The 24689-nt window shown below is 32.2% G+C and overlaps 1 protein-coding gene across 2 annotated transcripts in view; it reads right to left on the bottom strand.

Annotated features, from left to right (window-relative positions):
- Positions 1 to 24689, bottom strand: part of LOC147073309 (peripheral plasma membrane protein CASK-like) — a 686848-nt gene that overhangs the window by 262048 nt on the left and 400111 nt on the right. The window contains exon 11 of one of the 2 annotated variants that reach the window (XM_085945406.1): positions 7022 to 7645. The exons of the other annotated variant lie outside the window; for it this stretch is intronic. Coding sequence (XP_085801532.1) covers positions 7577 to 7645 — 69 coding nt within the window. The 3' untranslated portion in view covers positions 7022 to 7576. Of the gene's footprint in view, positions 1 to 7021; positions 7646 to 24689 lie in introns of those variants that run through there. 2 annotated transcript variants of the gene reach the window in all.

Below are 24689 nucleotides of genomic sequence, written 5' to 3'. Positions count from 1 at the left end.
AAAACAAATTCACACCTGCTAAAACAATGCAGATTAAACACTGTTATCCATAATCCGAACCATACGTTCCAGAATTTAATTGTTATATTTATTAAATCACCCCATTTTTGATACAATAGTAAACTTAAAAATCCCTAATAACAACAACGAAAGAATGAATCGTCGGAATATTCATTTCGCAAGCGTGCCGCAGAACACACCCGCGCGCCGGCGACAGATGCCGCTACTGGCTACGCTGGGTCTACGAGATCGCTACGGGGCTCTACGGTCGGACGTTCGGCGTAGACCCGCAGGGTGGCGGAACTATCGCCGCCTGGTTTTCGCAGCGCCGGCTTTGTGAAGCGAGTTTTATGGAGGCTGCGGGGCTATTCTTCTCAAAGTGGGTCTCGCGAAACGTCGCAGAGCAGAACTATTGTATACTATTTTAAGTGGTGACGACGAACTTGTGAATACACATTTATGTCCCACACACTTCCTAACTGTCTAGTACTACTGCCATAACAAAGAATAGACTCAAATTATAAATCTACCTTGAAAACAAAAAAACTTTGTCTGCACAAACGAAAAATATAAAATTATCTGTAATTAATGTTTTAATGAATTTCCAAAATCCAATAAATTGTAATTAAAATATTGTAAATAATAATTATATTTCGTATTTTCATGCTATTTTTCAATAAATAAATGACCAAATAAAATAAAATAAAATAAATACTTTAGACCACTGGAATATATTTAGACAAAACAAGATAATTTTATTGGTATCATTAATGATTTCGAAAGGTATAACAATGTCATCTAATTTTCTCCTATTGATATTTACGTGAAGAATTAAAATAATATGAATTATTTTACAAAAGAATGGCCCTAGATAAGACATTGAAGGACTTGTTACCTGAATATTTTATATAGAAAAATTCACTTAAAAATAAGCAACATAAGTAAAACATTGCTAATTCTTAGCTATTTTAAATATAATAATTGCTGCCAAAAGTTGGTAAGTCTATAATTATGTAAGTAAGTATTACAACGGATTATGTGTAATATATATGAAGTGTCAGGAAACAAAAACGGAAGTTTAAAAAAATCGATAGAAACAAAAACGGCAATATTCTGGTGTCAAACAATTCCATTTTTGTTTTTATCATTTTTTTAAAACTGCCGTTTTTGTTTCCAGACACCTCATATATATAAATGTATGGTAGAAAACAAATTCAAGGTCACCTGATATAAATAGAGCATGCACATAATATTATTATAAAAAACAAATAAATAATTAGCATCATGCCTGATTTTAAAGGGCATGTCAAACTTTTAAATTACAATTACTGCACGACATGATTTCGAGACTTACCATCTTTGAGCAGTAATCCCACGTAATTATCTAAAAATATTGCGACTTATGCGTGAAAAACTCTACATTTATGTTAGTATTTATCTGTTTATACAATACATCGTAAACATCCATTATTGTTTATTCTTCAAAACTATCATAATATGTGTCGCTTGATTTCAAAATCAGCCAAGTCCATAATAGATGAATAGGAGAAAAACAGCTTTTTGTTTTCTCAAATACACAGTCACAAGGGTGAAAGTTTATATTATTTCGAGTATAGAAATAATAAATTCCACATTTTGATAATGCAGAAATGTTAGAAAGCAGTAGTTCTTCAGCAATTCACAAAGAAGTCAAAAATACCTAAAGGTGGACTTGGCTGATTTTGAAATGCAGCGACACATATATGCAAATTGTGCGAGCAATTAATAGCTGTGATACTTGGGCGACCAAATTGTTTCCACTTAAGTAAGTGTAAAAGATAACCTCTTTTATAACTTCTTAATATAGGATATTATTTTTAATTAATTCGGTAGACTTGACACGTTTTCGTTTGATTATGTATTGTATAACTCGTTCCAACGTTTTGAATTAATATTATGTTATGTCCATAATCTCAAAAAATAAATTAATTTAATTTAAGAATAAAATAATTTATCCCGAATCAATCAACGGTTGGATCAAGACCTCTACAAGCTAATTCTATTCCTCATGATTATGTGCATTTCAATGCCACGTACTTCTGCAAAACTTAACTATTTTATCGGGACAATTACCTTTGGGTATAACATTCAGATATTATATCAAATGTAGAAAGGAAAAAGGACGTAACCCTCAGTTTTTTCAAAATAGGTTTTATTGCATAATAACATTATACACGACTAAATACATATTGTGTCCCAAGGATATTAGCTTCAAATGCCGATTTATTATCTAAATTTAACTAACAAGTTTTAAAAAAAAGAGATGACGAGGGAAAAATGACTTAACCATAATTTTTGTGGTTTTTTAATAATTAACTCAATAATTAATATCAGATAAGGCATATAAAAACCAAATTATTAATTATCATGCACTTCAAGGTTAGGTATGTCCATTTTGTGTTTTAACTTTTACCGAAAACCATAAAAAAACGTTTTTTTACCTCCTGTAAAATTTGATTTGTGTGAATTACGCCCTTTTTCATTTCCGTCGATATGTACCTGTTGTATACCAATGGATGGGTATATTATTCCAGCTTAATACTTTAATAACTTAGATAAACTCTTTTGTACTGAAATCATCTTTGCTACACTTTTATAGCGAAAGGGTAGTAAAATAAATAACTTTTGACAAAGCGAGCTTTGGTGGAAGCGGCGTCTAAACTGCTAATGTTAAGTGAATAAAAAAAAGGACACCGGCGTCTCTCCCTACGCCCAGAGTTACTATGTGTCGCCGTATTTTAAAAACGTGTCGCTGATTAGCATTCCCAATGGCGAATTAATATTCAAGCACCCACCTATCGCAAAGCCTCGCTCGAGTGCACTGCGCATCCCATTTGGGTGATGTTGAAAAATTATACTTTATGCTCTGCCTCTTCATAAATAATGTTTGTTTGTGTTATATAAATGATGTGAAAAGCTTAAAGTTTTTTTTTACATAATGTATGTTTTGTTAATTAAGTTTTAATTCAAAGCGTGGAAAGAATAATATTTGAAAGTTTTTCTTTTATTAGGTAGGTGGGTGTTTATTTTTTCATAGTCTATAATGACAGAAAAATATTTCGCGGGTTTCGTTGTTAATGGACGAGCGAGCTGTATTTGAGGATGACCAAGAGGTGTTCATGGAGAGCCGTCAGGAGGAGAGGTGAGAAATCGAGATTTGGTGGTTGCTCCGATGGATGGAGGAACGAGTTTTATTTGCAGCGTAAGCACTCGGTACAAGAGTATGTTACAAGAACGTTATGTTACAATACTTATCATACTGTTCCGAGGTCCAACCTCAGTGGAATAGAATGCTGTGCGGAGCGACTGACACTAAGCTTACTTACAGGACGGAGATTATGATTGATACTAATAAGTAATGTTACAAAGATTTTTTTATGTGTACTAATTCAACTACACCAAAAACGCTTTGAATGAGAATATAGTATTGTTATTGTAAAAATATTCCTTTTATGTATTTACTACATACTTCACCCTCTCATACCTCACTTCCCTTGGTCTACAGCTACGTCTTGAGCCTTCTGATATTTGAGACCTGCAGCACGTAGATCGTTTTTATGAGGGTCGCCTACAGTGACAGAACAATTGAGATTGTGCCACAAGGATACGGATTATCGCAATCTTCGGTGGCATCCGGAATACATGTTCCAACCTCGTGAAGCGTCTGTTCGTAATTATTTCAATCACCAAGGGCTGCCGTGTCCACGCGCTAACTCGAGTGTTTGTAACGCAGTTGTACCAACGTACCCTTAAAATTCAGCGTGAAAGTCAAGACCTTTGAAACTTTGTAAAGTCTCTTTAATAAACACTAATACTTAGTCCAATATCAAATAACTATGACACATACAATTAAAATATGTTTTTCAGATCCAAAAATATATTTTTCTACCAATACGCAAAACAGGTCAAAATATTACCGCCGTCCTAAACCTTTTATAATTTTACTTTTATCGAATATTTTACGCAAGCCATCGATAAAAAAATAAATCACCTCACATTAACGGCCGTGTCCGAACACACAGAAAATTGTCGAATATACAAGTTTTTTTTAATATTCGTAACGTCAAAATAATATGCTAATCTCGTTTGATTTTTCGTATTCCGTCATGTCTGCGTAACCTTTTTTTATGCGCAGTCTGCCGTAAGATTTTTTTCGCGTAGGTATTATTCAAAACGTCGAGAGCTTTTGGAGATGTATGTACGTGCGCTAGTAGTGGAATATACGTATATATATATACCGGGTGGACAAGTAGAACTAGGCCGGTTATAAGGTTATAAGATTAAGCTTTACTGTTAATAGAAGGTCATAAGTTAGCGGTTCGTTAAGACTATTATTTTATGGTCACTCGTCACACCATTAAAAATCCCAGAAAACAGGTTATGGTAAATAGGGTACCTAGCAGATTATGTATGATATAAATGAAAAAATAAAACATTATTATTTAATTGTAATTGTCATGATGTTATAAATGAGGGTGGCGCAGAAAAGTGCAACTTGTCAATAGCATTTAAGTCATAGTTAAGAAAACCTAGAAATATGTACATCTTATAACTAATCTTAAAGTGTATTGCAAACCTAAATTTACAACAATATAATTTTTTACGATCAGTAAACTCGGCCGTGCAAACAGACGTGTAAGCATTTCCCGCAGTCCGAAGGAATGCTTACGTGTCAGGTTTCACCTGTCGTATTACAAGAATTAACAAGTAAATGGTGCATTTCTGCTACTTTGTCGTTAGAAATCCATTATTTAATTGATAACATTTGTGTCATAGTCAAATTTCGCAGACAAAATTCTAGGAAACAATCCACGCCGTTTCTGGCATTTCCTTTGTCTTCTTTTAATATAAAAACAAATGTCACAATACAACAGTATCCTAGTATCTTCAAATCATTCAAACTAATTACACGCTTCTCGTTTCGACGTAAAGTAATTTTCATTGCAAACACAATCTTCGTAAATATTATTTGTAAACTTCTCGTTGTACTTATTTAACATATTCATTTGAGACAGAATCTGACAGACTGCAGATTTTTAACGACACATGTTGAATGTAGAGCAAAGCTTTTACTACAATCGCTGTAATACCGATAATGTGTGACTTATTATTTCATAATTATTCAAACAGATGTCACTGTGTTTTTTTTTTTTAATTATACAAATCAATCTACAGTAGCTAGTAATTTGAGTTTAAAGTCGGGCGAAATAACTCGCTGAAAGCATAGAACCGGTTAAAAAACTATTTGCATTGCAGGTTAATGTATAAAGAACTTTACACTACTGCTCTGACATAATTTTATTTACTGATTTTCAGGACGTATAAAAAGACAATCTGTCATGATGAGTATACAAGCAGCCAATAAATAACACTACACTTCGGCATTGCTATTTAGTTGAAAAGTCATGTAAAAATGATGTAAACCCGTTCATAACTGCAATCGTGTAAGTAATCACAATGAAGATAAAAAAATGGCCGCCGTTACGTATGTAATAAAATTGAAATGGCAACTGAGTGATTTCATGCACTTGCAAAATAATGTAAAATATTACAACAGAAAAAAACGTATTAAACTCGTTTCATTTATAGTTAAAATTATTTGGTTATAACATAACATGGCCTTGTTTATAATAATTTAAGAATTAAATCGACGAGTCACAAAATTCGCTTTGGTGACTTTTTCTACAGTCACAAAAATTATGTTTACTTCAAACCTTTGTAATTTTATAGTTACTGACTCTTTAGAATTTGTATGAAAATTAGGGGACTCAGAGCTCTTTTGTCAGTCTAATTTTTATAAATTTAAACTCCATCTCTACAATACAAAGCTCTTGTTAACATCGTTGGTAAATACTAAATATATAGCTTATATGGAACAGGAAAATTTAAAACAGATCAAAAGTAAAATATAGTTAGGTACTTCAGCTTTCAAACACACATGACAAGCTAAATCACTACGTTATGTAGGTTCTGCTAAGGCCACATCTTATTGGGTCACGTTATAGACCTGGCTTGCGTTTCTGAGATGATTTATTGTGAAAACTTTTGCCAAATTCAGTTACGTACCCACAATACGGACGAAACTGAAAATATTCGTTTGAGCTTAGGAAATTTCCTCCAAGCCAAAGCTTAGAATTCAAAAGTTTTTTTTTCTTCTCGCAAAGTACCTAGACGTGGATAAGTGGATTTGGCATAATCAGATTCGATTTTTGTATGAATACTTTATCAGGGCTATATTTCGGGAACTAACTTATTCAGCCCTTAACAGTTAGGGGTGTGACAGAATTGATTGGAATTTCAACGCACATATTCTATAGTTTATACTAGTAAATACAATTTTAAATTTCAAAATTATTTCACATCTTCTTCCACGGCACTACATCCCGGGGTGGGATTTGGCCTCCTCCACAACCACTCTCCACTCACTCCGTTCTCTTGCCACACTTCTCCAGTTACCGGGTTTTCCTATGTGAACCCAGTCCACTTCTACGGCGTCAGCCTATCTCCTTCTTGGACGGCCTCTGGGTCTCTTCCGTTGGGGTAGCCACTTCGCCATGATCCTTGGCGCTCTAACTTCAGGCATTCTCTCCACATATCCCGCCCATCGTAGTCTTTGGGACTTACAATATCTTATCTTATATTAAATTATTTCACATATACTTACTTATTGAGCTTTACAACCTATAAATTCAAGCCGTCTACAGTACGAAAAAAAAATAACAATATTTCCATAAAAATACACTGTAATTAGAAAAAAAATAAAAAAAGATTTCAAGTTACTAATACACATTTATATTTTTATAAAAATCGATGTTATTTAAAATAAATATTAAAAATATTAAAACTATGAATTAGTCAAAAATCTCTTCATGACATTATAGAAAACTTAATAAACTAAATTTTAATAATAATTATGACCATAAAATAATATGTAATAATAATATGGGACCCTTTAACAAATTTTATAACATTTTTTTTAATTGTAAGTTTATCTTTGACTTAAAATGAAGAATATTTTTCTTTTTAATGTTTTCAGATACATATTTTATAAATTAATTCAGCTTAAATTGTAAATTGTTGAAAAAAATGTTTCAAACAAACTGAAAACTTCGTATTTTTCCGCTAGGTGCCTCTGATAGGTAAAGACTTCGCCTTAAGTTGACTGAATTTATAAAACATCCTCTAGGTATCTAAAATCATCCGTACACAAGTGAAATATATCAATATCCGGAACGACTAGGTAAAAAATATATATTGTACCTTCAAATTGGCATTACTAATGGCAGGTTAGGTCTGCCTCTAGCTTTTGGGAGAACAGACAATTATTGATGCTCCCGATTTCTAAGAAACTCGAATTAAATTTGAATTGTATGTTTATGATATTGAAATATTGGCCTTTTGAATATTTCCTAACAATAACAAAGTGTAGTTTTTTTTCATTGTTGGCTGTCTGCCTCTTTGTTCCATGATAACTTAATTAATTCAGTGTAGTAGATATTTCTCCATTACAATATAGATTTTATAAAAAAAATATTCCTTACTCACCAACCTTTTTTCTGTTGTGTATTTGTAGGTATTTGTGATATAAATAAGCCCAAATCCTTACCTGCAAACAAATAAAAAAAATACATATTATAATTATGTTATAAGAAATAAATACATCTTTAAAACATTTACAATGAATATAGACCACATTTATTAGATTCATACAATATTTAACGAGTGAAAAACTTACATAATATAATTATAATTATATTACTACTCAAATATTAATTAATAAAAATAATATTTTCATTTGAATATGTAAATACATAAGTTTGAAAAACTTGAGAAACATACATATTATAAAAGAAGCCTAGAAAATGAGAGATTAAATTAGGTTTCCACAATGGCCCTAGGCCTAGTAGATCACCACTATGACTGAAAATACAAGTTTTTCAAAAACATCAGTGATCATAGATGTTATCAGAAAAAATCCGAGACAAAAAATAACCAAGTGGAAATTCATATCTATAATATTCTGGTTCGGTGAAGGATATTGTATTGCAGATGAAATGGTAGAACTTGTTCGTGATGATGGAGGACTCGAGAATTTATTTACTGTTTCAAATAACTACAAGAGTACAATTGATGCAATATAATAAATATATCGATTATTCGGTACGATGTGTCTTTAACGTAAAATCATTTCTGACCCGCTATTTATTGACCGGTACACTATGAAATAATATGTTGAAATTATTATGCAATCATATTAATTCGTAATGTTATGAAATTGTAGATCCGCTATCCCATAACATTACGAAATCATATTATATATAGGTACTGACTGATTGTACTTGAAAAATGAATATTTAATAAATAATATTATAAATAATTGAGAGCTGGATTACAGGAATCTATCTGATGACAGCCACATATCTGGGTGAATACTCTTATTCTTCAACCTATAAATCCGTTCATTATTCATCTGGATTAATTTTAATAACTACGCTACTCGAGTTTTTTCAATTTCTACCAATTAAAAACAACCAATTTTGTAATTTAATCAAGGTGACGATATTACTGATATGATCTTCAGTTATCCAAAATTAATTAATAATATGAATTAAATATTCTTCAAAATTGTCTGTACCTATATTATATTTAATGTCCTTACAAAACCATTCATGCGCATCTATTCTAAACACAAGGCTGCTATCGGCGGCTATCGAGGGCATATTTATGTATTGACGGATTCTAATTGTAACAATAAGTCAGCCGTCTAAACTGTTAAAGCTGTCTATCTCGCTCTAAAAGTTAACACAATCAGGAGAGGTGCTGTTAAGAGCGTACATAAGTGAAATGGCAAATAATTTTCAACACTATGTGGAACGAAATTTTGGCCGCGTTGAGGCGCATTGCCATTCGGAGAGGAACGGAGTCGTCTGAATACATTCTTAAATCGTATAAAGATGGCTTAAAAACGTTCCGCATGTACTTGAAAAAGAAAACATGTCAATGAATATACTATTATTATTACAAATATTATAATAAACATAACATAAAAAGGATGCATGTTGAATTTTTATGACAAATTACATTTCGTTCGGTTCGCGTCATTTGCACCCGCGACCCGCAATCCGCGCGTCGCCTAGTCACGGCTTTCTTTTTAGACCATGCCTCAGCTGAGGTATATCCTTAAAGCATAGCATTTGTTGACAGTTCAGACGGTTAACTTATAAGAATTGACTTCCTCAATACTTACATATAATAAACTACCCTTGATAGCCACCGACAGCAGCCTTGTGTATTGAATAGATGCGCTTATTCACATTAACATATGATGTGTTATTATTTAATTAATACCTACCTACTTAAATACATAATAATATAACGTTCCGTTTTTGAAATCAGATTCGATAGTAGGTATCTACCGGAAGTAATGATTGATTAAAATGTGAAAAGTCACACGAGTAAGAAGACCCTTTAGGTTTGAAGATATCACAGCTCTTTACTGTAGTAAACTTCTTCACAAAGCTTTGTTGTTTGTTGTGGAATAAAGAACATCAGACAATTGAAATAAAGTGTAATGCGCTTTCGAAATGAAATGCATAAAGTTTTAGCGTATAACTTTCTTAATATTGTCTAACTTGATATGAAGCGATACACTATGATATTGTGTAATACAAAATATCGGAAAAAACAATTAAACTATTTTTTTTGTGATTTTACCGAGGTTTTGATTGCGACTCGCTGTCATATCACCTGTTCTCTTCTAGAAGCGGATCCGTCGATCAGGTCCTCACTCCTATTCTGTTAAATAACTTTACAATTTTGCCTAGCTCTTCCGTCTTACCCACCGCCAGTATACCTTTCAATTCGTCGACATTCTCATAGATATCCGCAATTCGCAACTATACTCTGTGTAGTTCATATTTAGGGCATTGTAGTGCTTTATGTACAATTTCCTTAAAAACAATATGACATTCATCGCAGAGTTGCGATTTGCTTCTTCCCATGAGGACATCAAATATTTTGCCCACTGTGTGCCCTGTTCTTAGCCTCAGCACGTTGGCTTCGACAGAGTGTTGTATTATTATCACGCCTAAATTGATTGCTCTCCAAATTGATCCCGAAATTCGCCCCGGAGCCCGAAAAATAAATTTTAAAATATCATTTAAAAACTTTGCAGCAGAGGAATGCGCATGCGAACTTTTGTGTTAATATTTTTTCCGGACATTTGAATAGCTGTAACATTTTTTTTTCAGTAAGGCCTAGTAAGGCATTTTTTTTGTATATTATCACGAAATACAAATTATTAATAAATATAACTATTGGCCAAAATAAATTATCACCTCAATAGGTACTATAACTCTGATTTGGTCATTGTTAGGAAAATGAAATTTAACTTTACTTGAGTAACATAAATCTAGGCTATAATTATTATTTAAAATAAAAATGAAAAATTGTGCTTGTGTAATTGAGAACAATTAAATAATGTTCAATTATATGAAAAAATATTGTAGAAATATTATTTTATTTATCTAAAAATGCATTTTTGGTTTTTAATGGTTATGGTAAGTTACCTAATATAAAATTAATACAGTTCCCATTAACTTCTGACTTACCTAGTTTTATCGTTTTGTAGAGAAGGAAATGTAGAACCATATTCAATAGATATCTCAAAAACAGTGAAAATCAAGTTATCTAGTTGTAGTATTGAGGTGACGAAATGTATTTGATGATTTAAAAAAGCTAAAAAAGGTACCCACCTATTCGTAAAAAATCTTATAAATAAATCTATAATAAATAATTACAAGATAAAAAGAACTTTTTATATACAACGTTTTTAAATTATCTGTTGAATCATATAAACTTGACTTGACTAGCTTAAACGATCAAAAAAATTGTACTTGATAGAAATACTGAATAATGAAATGTCATTCCATATTGATTTCCATAGTAACGCACGTATATATTATTAATAATTTAGTTGCTAGGACCCCCTAGTAAATAATAATGGTGTCGAAATAACTTTTCATAGAAAACAGAATTAACTAAAAATGAATCCAATTCTACTTAAAGATGGCTAAACGTATTAAAAAAAATGCATTGGCATCGTGTTTTGACATATTATTCTAAAAGTTTTAAATGTCTAGCTAGTCGGGAAGTTAGTTGAAAATCGATTGAAAGATTTGTACCGGACAAACAACCACCGGACAAATAAGAAAAACGTTGTAAAAAGGTGGGATTTGATTTCATGTCATTTACTATCTGGGTTAATGGTCTTAAGTGTTGATATATATATATATATATATATTATATATAATAATTAATCTAAAATATCTTAGATAACACATTAATTTCTTATGTAAACTTCAATTTGTTTGTTTTTAAGATTTTCACTTCGATTTTAGCACTCCCGAATTATCCAACATTTTAATAGAGCATTCTTTTAGGCTATACAAATGATCTGGTGACACTGAAAAAGGAACACACATACACGATGCGTGGACAGTGCGTAAGGCACTGGCCTTTCATTGGGAACTCCAGTCCGTTGAGCTCACAATATCATATTTATGTGTATTTTCTCAAAGCATGGGTGTTTGTGATTGTTTTACTTCTATCTATCGCACTGTCATTGGGCCTCTTGACCTATTGTAGTATTATAATATATATCTGTGTATATATTTTTACTCCTCTGTAAGTTGCAGCAAAACGAGTAAATCTAAAGATTAAAATTGAGAAGTAACCGAGTACTGAAGAGTGTCGAGAAAGAATAGACATCCAAGAAATATGTTGGTGTGTAACTTGACATTTGAGAGCAGCACTGTTTTAAAGTATTTTATTACAGCGGACTGAAGAGTTGAAATGCAGCGTTATTATAATAATATAATTATATAATATATGATAGCGCACTGAAAAGTCTATTCGGGTCCAAGCTATTGTCCAAAAAGACAAAATTCCGGGTATACAATGTGACAGTGAAACCAATTGCTCTATAATGTGTGTAAAACTTGGAGCCTAAAGCCGCATTTTGACCAAGCGAGCGTATGTTTGCTCTTCCCCCACTCCAGTGAAATTCTTTTAACTTAAATGCTTTTTGGTGAGCGAGCATAACAATTTCGCTGGAGTGGGGGAATAACAAACATTCGCTCGCTTGATCTAAATACGGCTTAACGGGTAAACAATCGAAGGCTATTAAAGTAAGGTTATCCAAAACAAAATTTTCCGAAGAATTCTTGGATTGGTTAAAGAAAACCAAAGGTGGTGCATCCGAGTAAATACTGAGCTCTGCGAACAATTTATTAAAACCCAATATGGTCAATGTCTTGACGGCGCGAGGATTCAAATGGTCCAGTCACATTGCTCGATGCGATGGGCTTGGAGCTCTCCATAAAGTTTATGAAGGAATCCGTACAACATGTACTCGGTCCTTCGGCCATTTCCAGAAGAGATGGGCGGATAACATCAAAAGGGAAGCAGAGAAACTGAATGTGACCGACTGGATAGAGAAAACTAGATATAGATTACTAGAGGATGGTTGTGCAGTCGGCCATGGATCTGAATGGACTATAGCGCCAAACGAAGTAAGTATTATCCTAAATAAATTTACAATATGATCTGATCTTTATAAAATCCTGTTTATCCAAGTTATCACAATATAATATTATAACGTCGCTTATTACGTTCAATATTCTTTGTCTATTCGCAACCTTTGATGGGTTTATTTAAATCTAATAAGGCCCCGTTTGCGTTCAACGATTATTATGAGGTAGAAGCAATGACATTAATATGGACGAAGCATCTGGAAAAAAAATAACACTCACTTTTTCGTCGGGTCTGCCGAATGACATAATCTGTTCTAACGCCATTACAATAAAGGTGATATTGCTATAAATTCCCGATGCTTTTTGTCGGGGCTGCCGAATGGTTCGGTTCGAACGGGTTCGCTCAAATGAACATTGACACTAGAAACACTGTTCTAACGCCATTACAATAAAGGTGATATTGCTATAAATTCCAGATGCATGATATCGCATAATGGAAATTGCGTGACGTTTACCTATATATGTGCGAATGTCGCTATGCGCGAATTTACTTGCTAGCTACTGTATTGAGTACGTTGTTCATTAATAATGTCATTGGATGGAAGAGATTAAAACTCTATATATAAAACTGTATTTATTAATCAAACTCTTCACCGTAAAATGATTCTTCAACGGGTGAATTATTGTATAGACTAAATCGATTTTGTTTGTTTTTCAGCCATAGTATTTTGACCTGTAAGAATAATAAAATTCATAGATTATGTAAACATTTAGATAAGTAGGTACCTAAATTAAATTCATTATATTTTCTGTACAGATAACTAATACAAAATGTTTATATTTAATAATAATAATTAGGTATATAAAAATGCCTTCCATCAACTACCCTGACCTATGTCTGGATTGCAGAAGAGATGATTCAGAACTATTAAGACTGTTTAACTTTGGGGCGATTTACTAAAAAAAATCCGGCCCTGAATATCAAACTACTAAACCGCCACTGCTTTCAGTAATTAATCACAAAAAACCAGTAAAGTATAAATATTAGAAACATGTTAATCGAAACTTTGAATGTATATTAATTTACTGAACTAATTAATCTTTCAAACAAACTTTGTACATATTTCTTCACCTAAGTTAATAAAAGAAACCAAATCCATAATAATTTGGGTTCGTAATAAGATACTAATATGAAAGATTTATCTGACTCCCTAATTGACAAAAGTTTGCTCCAAGACTAACTTCATTTTCATTAAGTTAAATACAGGCAGTTATTTTAGCATTCATTCACTTCTGCTAAATTAGAGAAAGCTTTTTTTTCATTATTTCCCCCGTGGATACTGTTTCAAACAAAAAAAGCGGTTGACGTACAAAGAAAGCCTTAACTTGAGATTAATGTAATTGAGAAAGGTGCTTGATCTCACTTTTGGAATTTAAAAAATAAATTACTCATTTTATAATGGACTGAAAAAGTGTTGCTACGTTCGTTTTGAGGCTTATATTTCTGGCAATATTTTATTTCTGGCAATAAAGTATTTTTAATACGCACGGAACAACCTATAAACTCCCACAAAAGCGCTTGATATTAGATAGCTCATTATATCCTCATTATCAGTAAAGATCGATCCACTGCTGGATGAAATTTTCTCGTAATCTCTTCCATTCTTCTAGCTATTCACTGCCATGTACTTCTGCTGGCTATGGTATTTCAGTACCCCTCAGATACCACTATAACCATTTTCGGTAACCTCAATCAATATCACGAAATCGTGTCTAGTTATTTATACATGGGTTTATTTCGTTATCTTTTCGCGTTATGCCCAACATTTATCGCACAGTAGTAAGTTGTAAAACGTATCCATGATTCATAATAGGTATGCCTTTATTATAACCATTCACTGGTACTGGTAGTATACGTTAGTTTAACATTCACAATGAGAAGTTCATTTTTAAGATACGATTCTGGCGTACGAATACACTCCATTTTAATTGTGTTAGACTACCTTGCTAAATTGTTTGGTTTGTTTTGGTTCAAAAATTTATGTGTAAGATACATGTACTTACCCATAAAACACAATATGATCCCACGTAGTTCAGTGTGTAAAGTGCTGGGAATTCACTCGAGGACTCCGGGTTTGATTCCCCGGTGAGATCACTATATTATATTTATACGATTTTCTCAAAACTGGGTGTTAATGTGATCGTTTTATTTCTACTAATACACTATTATTTCACTACAATAATATCATGGCTTATTGTAGTATTAAATATATAAATATATTTCAGAAATCAATTATCAAATACTTTGAAATAATATCGACACAACGGAAAAAATCGATTATCTCCTAAATAGCAAGAATCGTTGTCACATTGCAGACATAGTCTGTTATTTGATTTATTTTTTTAAATTTGAATTACAGTTTTATTTTTCTGGTATTCAGTAAGCTCGTCGCTAATTGCCTCGTATACCCATACACTTTCGAAAATTATTAATAATATCAATAGTATATCTGTTTAGATTTTGAAACTTTCGAGCAGGCTTGAATAATTGTGAGTTTCATAATATTATGCAGAATTCACAGCTTTATCTAAATAAACAATTAAATATTATTATTGTTTTGACAATAATTAGTAATTACATATACGTAAGTGATTTATAAATTCGTAAGTTATTAAAATATTTCTTTACAAATTGAGTTAGGTAATTCATAAATGTTAAATAACTGTTTGTAATCAATTGTAATAATACACATTACATTAAGGGGGGACATGCTCAGCGTAGGTCAAAATGGAGCTTTTGTTCTATTTTCAAAGCATGATCCTGGATATACTTTGAACGTTGTAGATAATCTATTTACCGTTGAAAAAATCGGTTAGATACATGTTCAAACACGCGCGTTAACATCATTTTACTCCCTACTTCAATTATAGTTTGTCAATTTATGGCTACGGCCGTATGTTGTAGCTTAACAACTGGGGAATGCCAAAAGAAATGGCGTATTTCAAAAAAAACACTACCTTATTCTTAGGTCAATAATTATTATAAATCAATCATTATTCGTAGGATGTTTATCACACTTGAATGGTTAAAGACATAGCTTATAATTAGTATCTTTAGAATTATCTTCAAATGTGTTAATCTTGCCCATTTTTTGAATAATAAAATGCCTAATTCTTGTCAAATTTGGGATCACAGAGATTATCAATATAATTTTTTTATCGTAAATATTTCACTATAATAATGTCGATATAAATTATACTGATGATTTTATAAATGCGTTTAAAAATTAATAAATGTAAAAAATCTTAACACCACTGCACATTTATGTACTGAAATATGACTATATTCTAAAACATTAAAGCGAGAGGTTTAAAAGAATACTATTTTATGTAATAAAAATACTTTATGCATTCACCAAATGTTTAAAATAAATATAAATATATAATAAGGCTTTAAAATTATATAAATTGATTATCTACAACGTTTAAGGTATGTCCAGGATCATGCTTTGAAAATAGAAAAAAAGCTCCATTTTGACCCACGCTGAGCACGTCCGCCCTTAAGTAATTGAAAGTAGGTAGGAAAAAAACATATTATTCAAATGCTACAGTTATAATCGTGCTATTTCCAGAATCTGTAGTATACTTCAATATAATATGATTATGTTGTTTTGAGTATAAGTTATGTTTTGACATTACGACAATGAGTTTCACAAATTTCGTGATCAGAGCACGAGTCGATAAAATGTCCCTGTCGTTTTTTGCCTACCCATAATCTGAAAGAAATAAAACCTTGCTCAGCATAATATGTAAGAAGATCTTTTTGTGACACGTTCGAGAGGCGACTGAGTGTAACAAATCATTTTGTCGAAAACAAAAAACCTTTTTAAGCATATGTATGTAATATATAAATAACGATACATCAAACTACATATTATACAATAATATAATACACAGTCATCATTATTTCATGTTGGATTTTTCTTGGAGTTTTTATTTCTAGAAATATAAAAATATATAATACAATCACTTTAAAACGGCACAGTAAATATAAAAAATATAAAATGTATGGCCCTCTTAAAAAAATTCAATGAACTACCTTCGAAATCATATTTTACGAGTGTGGCAGTCCTACAGAAATGATATAAAATTTACGTCCCTAAGGTATATAATATTTCGAAAAAGAAATGTTGAAATGCTTTTTTGTATTTGAAAAAAAAAAACGTCGCGATGCTCCGTAGCGTAATTATGAATCATCCATTTATTTCAACAAAGGAAAATTCAAAGTTTCCTTACCTCAATTAGAAAAAATCTTAGATATTTTTTTAATAGTGAGACCAACAATTAGTGTTGTCATCAATAATTTACACAATATTAATTATTGTGATAGTACCTATAATAACTCATAACCTGAATTGCAGTTACAAAAAATAATAATAATAATGAAGTAAAGATGGCGTACTTATGCAGAAATACTTGACAGCATGAAAAGGCGCCTTTAATCAAGCATATACATAACGTAAGCCATTCGGAATTATTTTAATATTACAATGAAATTTCTCCAAGTAGAAATTCACATATCATTTCCCCAATGAAAATATAAGTATATTTAATATTATTTAAAAATTAGAAGTAAATATTTTATATTGTTAATAATATAAATTATGCGTCCGCGATGGCCGAGTGGTAACATATTTGCTTGGTAAGTCAATGATATCGGGTCCAAATCCCGGATCTGGCAAAAATTGACATGTTGTTTTTTAATGTTTAGATCCAGAAGTCTAGCCTCAGAGCATTTAATGAATCACACAGTTTCACATTTCTTTATCATTCTTTTAATAGCAACCCTGGAATGCTACAATCCTACTGATCAAAGTTTTAGAGATTATCAAAGTAGAATGCATACCAGAACACCTCTAGATATATTATCATATCAATAACATTCTATAGAAGTATGAACCCCATCAACACAGAATACAAACTAGGAGTCGAACCCTTGAAATGCAGCTCAAAAATACGTGACCTGGGTGTTATAATGGATAATAAGATGAATTTTAACGCTCATATCAATGAAACTATCAATAAAGCATTAAAATTACTAGGTTTTATCCTTCGGATCTCTAAACCATTCAGATCACCTGCTGTTCTGAAGGTTCTTTACTTCTCTTATGTTAGATCCTTAGTTGAGTATGCCTCTGTCGTGTGGAATCCACAGTACGTTACTTATATACATCGGCTCGAAGCGGTGCAAAAGCGATTTCGCAAGCACGTTAATTTTAAAGCCTACTGTTATGATTTATCTAATTCTACTTCGACCGCTGCAACTTTTATGGTACCATCTTTGGAAAGTCGACGTTCAATATCTTTTCAATATTTTCTTTTTAAAATTATCAATGGTTTTGTTGACTCGCCAAACCTACTCGAAAGGGTGGGTTTCCATTGTCCATCAAGATTTACGCGAAACCAAACTTTGTACCATATCAGTTGTAGCGGTTCTAATTATGCACAAAACTCCTTTATTCGGCGCTCTTGTTTAATGTATTTCTCCACCGTTGATCCTTTTAATAATTCACCTGTTTCATTTAAACATGCTATCTCCAAAATTTTGTATAAATAGATATATAATGTATTTACTTATACACATATATATATATTATTTTATTTTTTATGTTATTTTATTATTTTTCTTTTTTATCTTTTGTATATCATTTAATTATTCATTATTCTTCCTCATTTTTCTCATGTTATCTTCTTATGTAATTTCTTTATATTTATGTTATTTCGACTCTCTATTTTGTTAGGCTTAACTATATTATAATGTATATATGGAAACTTTGCTGGTTGCAATAACTTTTTAAATAATATTAATAATATTTTAAATTTCTGTAATCAATATATAACTGTTTGTTTTCCTTAATAAAAAAAAATGAAAAAAAAAAATATTAGAATGAAGATATTTACAAAAATCTTAGGAACCCTACGTGCAAATGGTATGTGTAAGATACAACGAAACATAAGGATTCTCTCGATTTCTTTATCCCAAAATCCCGGGATGTCGGAATTCACTTGGATTGGATATACGTCTAAAATCACGTGTATTCTCAACGAAAGAATTTTAAGTTAAATAAAATCGGTTTTTATAAATATATCAATTTCTTACAATTGATTTTTTGTATATAGAAAAATATCACACTTTTTCTATATTTATATTTTCAACGTGAAGTGCATTATAAACGAATATTGATAGCTTAAAGATTAAGCTTAACGAAGTCTTATAATAGAAAATCTTGACATTCGCGTTCTATCGGAATAATAATATGTTTAGATTGGTAAAAAAAACAATTTAGCTACAGCTCTATAGCGTCACAAATTCAACCATTCCATTGCAAGCCTCGGCAGAAGGAACGTACGCACGTTACGCGGTCATACTAAGCTGGCATGCTTGTTGCAATGCACACAAGTTCAAATATTAATATATATATATATATATATATTATCACCAAACCAAATCACACAATGGTGACCCCGACGTGATCCATAGTGGAACGAATCTGATTTAGTGGGTCTCCAGTGAAAAACATGTGAACACTTTTGATATAATATATGTTTATTTGATTTGATTTTAAATAATGTTAATTTGTGTAACGTGTGTTTTCTGCCGAGGCATTCAATTGAATGGTTTAATTGGTGACGCTTCTGCTCGAAAAAGTCAAAAATAGGGTATACCAGTAAAATGTATACCTTTAAAGGTGTACTAACATTCTGTTAAGTCAGAAAACTTGAAAAAAAACGACCCCCCGCCACAAGTGGATTTATAAGAATTGGTCATAATTAAATTACACACATAAAACATGTATTCTTTCTATTTTATTCTTTTAACACTATAATTGGCCATTAGGCCCAATGACAACAGTGTCACGAAATAATGTAGTAGTATAAGCGTAAAGCTACATTTATCTGGGACAACAAGTGTCTATAGATGGATGTATATTTGATGAAATTGTTCGCAGAGTAAAGCTAGGCTGGAGTGCTTTTGGCCGCCTGAATAATGTCTTCAAAAGTGACCTTCCACTGTGTCTAAAGCGTAAAGTGTTCAACCAGTGTGTGCTTCCCGTGATCACATATGCGTGTGAAACATGGACCCTAAGTAAAAGAGAGATCCAGAAACTTAGAGTAGCACAACGTCGTATGGAGAGGTGCATGCTGGGGATTACGCGAAAGGACAAGAAAAGGAATGAGTGGATAAGGACACAGACAAGGGTATGCGATGTAATAGAGTTTATTAAAAGCCTTACATGGAGATGGGCTGGACACATAGCTCGAAGAAGAGACAATCGTTGGACAAATCTAGTCTTCCAGTAGTATCCAAGAAGTACAAAACGCCCGCAAGGTATACCTAGAGGCCGCTGGATCGATTAAATGACAAAGTTCTGCGAAAGTACGTGGCAACGCAATGCACAGAACCGAGAGAAGTGGAAGCAGCTTGAAGAGGCCTTCATCCAGCAGTGGATAGATTCAGGATGATGATGATGATCATGATGATGATTATGATGATGATGATGATGATGATGATGATGATGATGATGATGATGATGATGATGATGATGATGATGATGATGATGATGATGATGATGATGATGATGATGATGATGATAAGCGAAATGATCACATAAACATCCAGAACACCATATAATTATTATATTGTGACTTCACCGGGAATCGAACGGACCGCCGGGTGAACACCGGTACCTTACGCATGTCCTCCACTTTGGGAGCTGCTTTTATTAATCCAATATTCAATTTAACTTATTATATTATAATCCGTAATCGTGTAAAAGTCTATTTAAAATTAATTGAATTCGGTTTACGTCCGAAATATTTATGACAGAAAATAAACAAAAATCACAATATTATTTTGTAAACCACAAAGTGAATTTCAAATCGCGTGGCACGGCCAGGGCGTGAAGTATGCTCGTAATTTCTGTGGCACTGTATGAATACCCACGTTTCCACTATTTGCAATTCACACCGATCCCCTTGTTTGCGGTAGAAATGCAAAGCAATTGCTACACTGTACAAAACTGCGAACGCCGCCTGCCCGGACGCTGTGAATGCATTCTATTTACACGGCGTTACATGTATTATAAATTATTACAATCCGTAGTAGATTTGAAATACTTCATGAAAGTCCTTTGTGGATTGTAATGTAATACACAGATGTGCGCTAGGCTGCTAAAAGGAGGCAAATAATACAAATCAAAACTGCTCACCTCCATTTGTATAAATTTACATAATTTGACAATACCTCAGATATGCCCATACAAGAAAAAATCTTTGAAAAAAATACGACGCCCGACGGGACTCGAACCCATATCCACTAGATTCACGCCACTGTGGTTTACCAATTGACTCACATGCATTATATATAAATACTTACGACAAAATTAACTAGTAGCTTTTATAATTTAAAGCACTTAACAAATTAAGTTAATTTTTGACAATCAGCTTTTGTGTTATCAATTACCTTAATTACTAACCGCCGTCAGGGTCTCACCAAATTTTAGTTAAACGTACTTGCACTTGCTTATAATTTAATAGAGAATATAATTATATAATTGCGTTGTTTTCAAATTATGTATGTTCAATAAAAAATGGTGGTACTTTCTCAAATCTTGTGAATTATTCGATGATTAAAAGAATAGTTTATTGTATTTATATATTTTTTTAAAGTGCATGCATACTAAATGTCGAAAGATTGTAGTCCTGCTGGATCAATGGATTGAAGAGGAACGCGCTGGATCCACTCGGATTGAATGACTGGCTGGAGGTTGAGGGGAATGGAAGAAAAAAAATCTGGAGGCTCGATTTGAGCCATAGTGCCATTGAGAATATAAAAATATAGGTACAACGCATTTAAATGTTTTTTTCTTGTATCTGTCATTTTATGTGTCACTGTCAATATCATGATGATAAACGGCTTAACCCTCAAATGCATACTGAACTACGTATAGTACAAACTTTAGTTTCGGTTTTTTTTAGCAAAATAGAAATCGATTTTATCATACATTTTATATCCAATGGTAAAGTAGGAATCATTATTTCAATTTAGCCGATAGATGTCACTGTAAGTTGTGGTTGTTGGATATCATTTTTTTTAAATCAAACGACGCGAGCCGGAGATGATACGAGTATTATTATAATAATATATTATGTATGAGCCGGATTTTAACGGCTATATTGAAATTTAGTTTTAACCACAAAAACATTAGATTTTGATCGGGAATAAATATTACTGGATTGATTGATTATTTATGATAATATAATTATTTTTAAAAATAATGTCAACATAATAAATTGTTGAATACAGCATGTCTATAGTACAAAGTGTTTTAGATGAAAATATAAATAAAAAAAACTATTAAATATGTTTTTAATAATTTATTCCAGTAATCACACCTATTCAGCCCCATTCTTTCACTATGCCCCTAGCTTTAATTAAACAACCTATTTAATTGCAGCCGTGACATATTTATGAGAGAAATAACATGACATGTAAATAGTAATGTGTGTAACTAGTATAATACATAATAATATAATATAACTTTATATATTTTTAAGTGACGGTATGTTATTTTTTTTTTTAAATAAAGATGCATTTTAAATATTTACCTAGCTATTTTTGCTTGACTTTATTGTAGCCCAGAAAAGTTAAGAAAACTCAATAATATAATAACAGTGAGCAGCATTGCACGCATATTGTGACACTACTACTTAAAAACTATACCGCGTACAGTTAGTTCTGGTAGTATATCTCAGTTCATTGGAACCAAATATTCACAGTTGTGAAAAGACTGAAATAAAAATTCAAGTATAATCATCTCTACCGACAAAGGAATGATGATGGAATAACGAACGTACATATTGTTTTTTTTTTTTTTTTTTTATGTGACTGTTTTGTGGTATAGTCGATTTATCGCTACAACTTTGAAACAAAGTTTTACAGTCTCCGAATTTAAATGAAACAGTTACAAGAATACGAATTATATTTTTTTCTCAAGACTGTCTACTTAATATAAATGTAGAATTCAAGAATAAAGCATTTTTTTTAAATAAAACATTGTAAAGTTACAATTTTTCTTCAAACAAAGTCAAACTATGAAAACAAACAACCAGAAATAATTCTTCTTGTAGACAGGTTATTTTTTTACCGAAAATTCGTAATTCTAAAAAACGATGCGGCTTATATCAATAAGAGTGATAGATTATTACAAAGGCCGCCATAAATATTAGACAATTCAAAAACGCGCGATAACTCAAGTCACTTTTTTATATTTCTGGTAGAACTTTAGTGACCTCTGCAAAGTCGTAAATTAAGTTCTCTCAGAATCGTGTCATGTCGCGAGCTCATTTTTAAACTGAATTTCTCTGCTAGATATCGATGATATTTTGCGATTTGTCTACATTTTCATATACCATTTTCCGGGGGGGAGATTTTTTTTCTTACGAAACGTGACTCAGCACCACGATAGAAAATAGTTTGGTGATCATAAACTTTAGCCGAGTTTCCCCTGCTTCTTGAAAAGAATTCTAACTTTCTTTTTAGGAATATATTTGTTGCGATTATGTTGCCTTGCAAACTACATGGAATAATTTTGTTATAAGAAGCAGGCTTCCAAACTGAGGACAATAATTGCCTTACTTGGGGTGAGTGTAAGCTAATGAGCCAGTAGATGTGACATTAAAACGTGATGATTTTTAATGGACGGTAGATGGTGCATCCATAGGGATTCAGTACATTCACAACCCTTTGATATTGAGATGGTTGGATCTCTGGAACTGGTTCCGTGTTCACGCACTAACACAACAAGTACGATCACTCTCACGGTTACCATGTACTTTTGGCGGATGGGTAAGTAATTGGTTTATGATTGTTTATGAATTACAGTGATTGATTCGATGTGGTTTGAACTGTAACTCTTAATTAAATTACTGCTTTGATGACGCAATAGCGGGCAAACCAGTGCAAGTCTCGACGCTTTCGTGGTCTACAGGTAACTACCGTTTTTCAAACACGGTTGAGCAGTCATTTGTTAATTAATGATTTGTGCCTGGATGATAACAATGAGTGTAGCAGTAGGTAGGGTGGAAATATGAGATGGGATTTACGCCACGATTATTGGCACCAACACGCCCGTATTATCAAAAGACGCAACAATAAATAAAACAGATTTTTTTAAGAAAAGAAAAATCACTTAATTTAAATGATTTCTTTCCAGTATATTTTATATGTATACAGTATATAATATAATAGATGACATGTGCTGCGTGTAGTTTGAACAAACATCGCATTTAAATATTTTTTCACCGCTATGTATTGTTTTATTTATAAATAACACTACTTCGTTTGTTGCAAGCTGAAAATAAATATTACTCATTTAAATAATAATCACAATATCGCCCTAGATTAAATTAAATAAAGTCTACCAATAATAATTGACATCGTGTCCGGAAAATTGTTTGTATGCAGTTCGCCGTATATATTTTCGCCGTGTGCTTTTGTACCGATAACGGATGACAGTAGACGTAATTATAGGTATTAAAAAAAACTTCTGTTGATTTTAGATGCTGTGCTTATTTTGCAGGCAGTAATGTTTACTATGAGATAAAATAAGACCATTTTAGATTATATTTAATGCTATCATTATTATTATATTTATTATGTAGATACTGGTTGCGCTTTTAATAGAGTGGAGTGTAATTGATTTTGATAGATTGATTGTGATAGTGGATCTCGATGCTGGGGGGGAAGATTATGTTAGGATGCCAGGGACTGAACTTGTATGCTGTTGATGATCTTGCTTCATGGTTTGGTTGTACTATCACTCGCGCAGTATTGTTTGTTGGGTCATCCGATGCGCGGCATTTGATGTTCAAAGGTAGTTTAGATGGAGTGTATGAGCACACGGTTAATGAATGACAAGAGCCGGTATCACGGCTTGCCAGGTTTTTAGAATTATCGCTTGGACGAAAGTCACACTATATCAAGTTGACCCGGCCGTAGTCTACGGATAAATTTTGAATCATTCTGTACACATGCACTTTGAATTACTCGCGACG

Source organism: Rhyacophila brunnea, unplaced genomic scaffold (assembly GCF_057557595.1).
Source record: "Rhyacophila brunnea isolate RB1 unplaced genomic scaffold, BYU_Rbru_1.0 scaffold_18, whole genome shotgun sequence".
NCBI classification, from domain to species: domain Eukaryota; kingdom Metazoa; phylum Arthropoda; class Insecta; order Trichoptera; family Rhyacophilidae; genus Rhyacophila; species Rhyacophila brunnea.
This window is presented reverse-complemented; position numbering and strand designations above follow the sequence as displayed.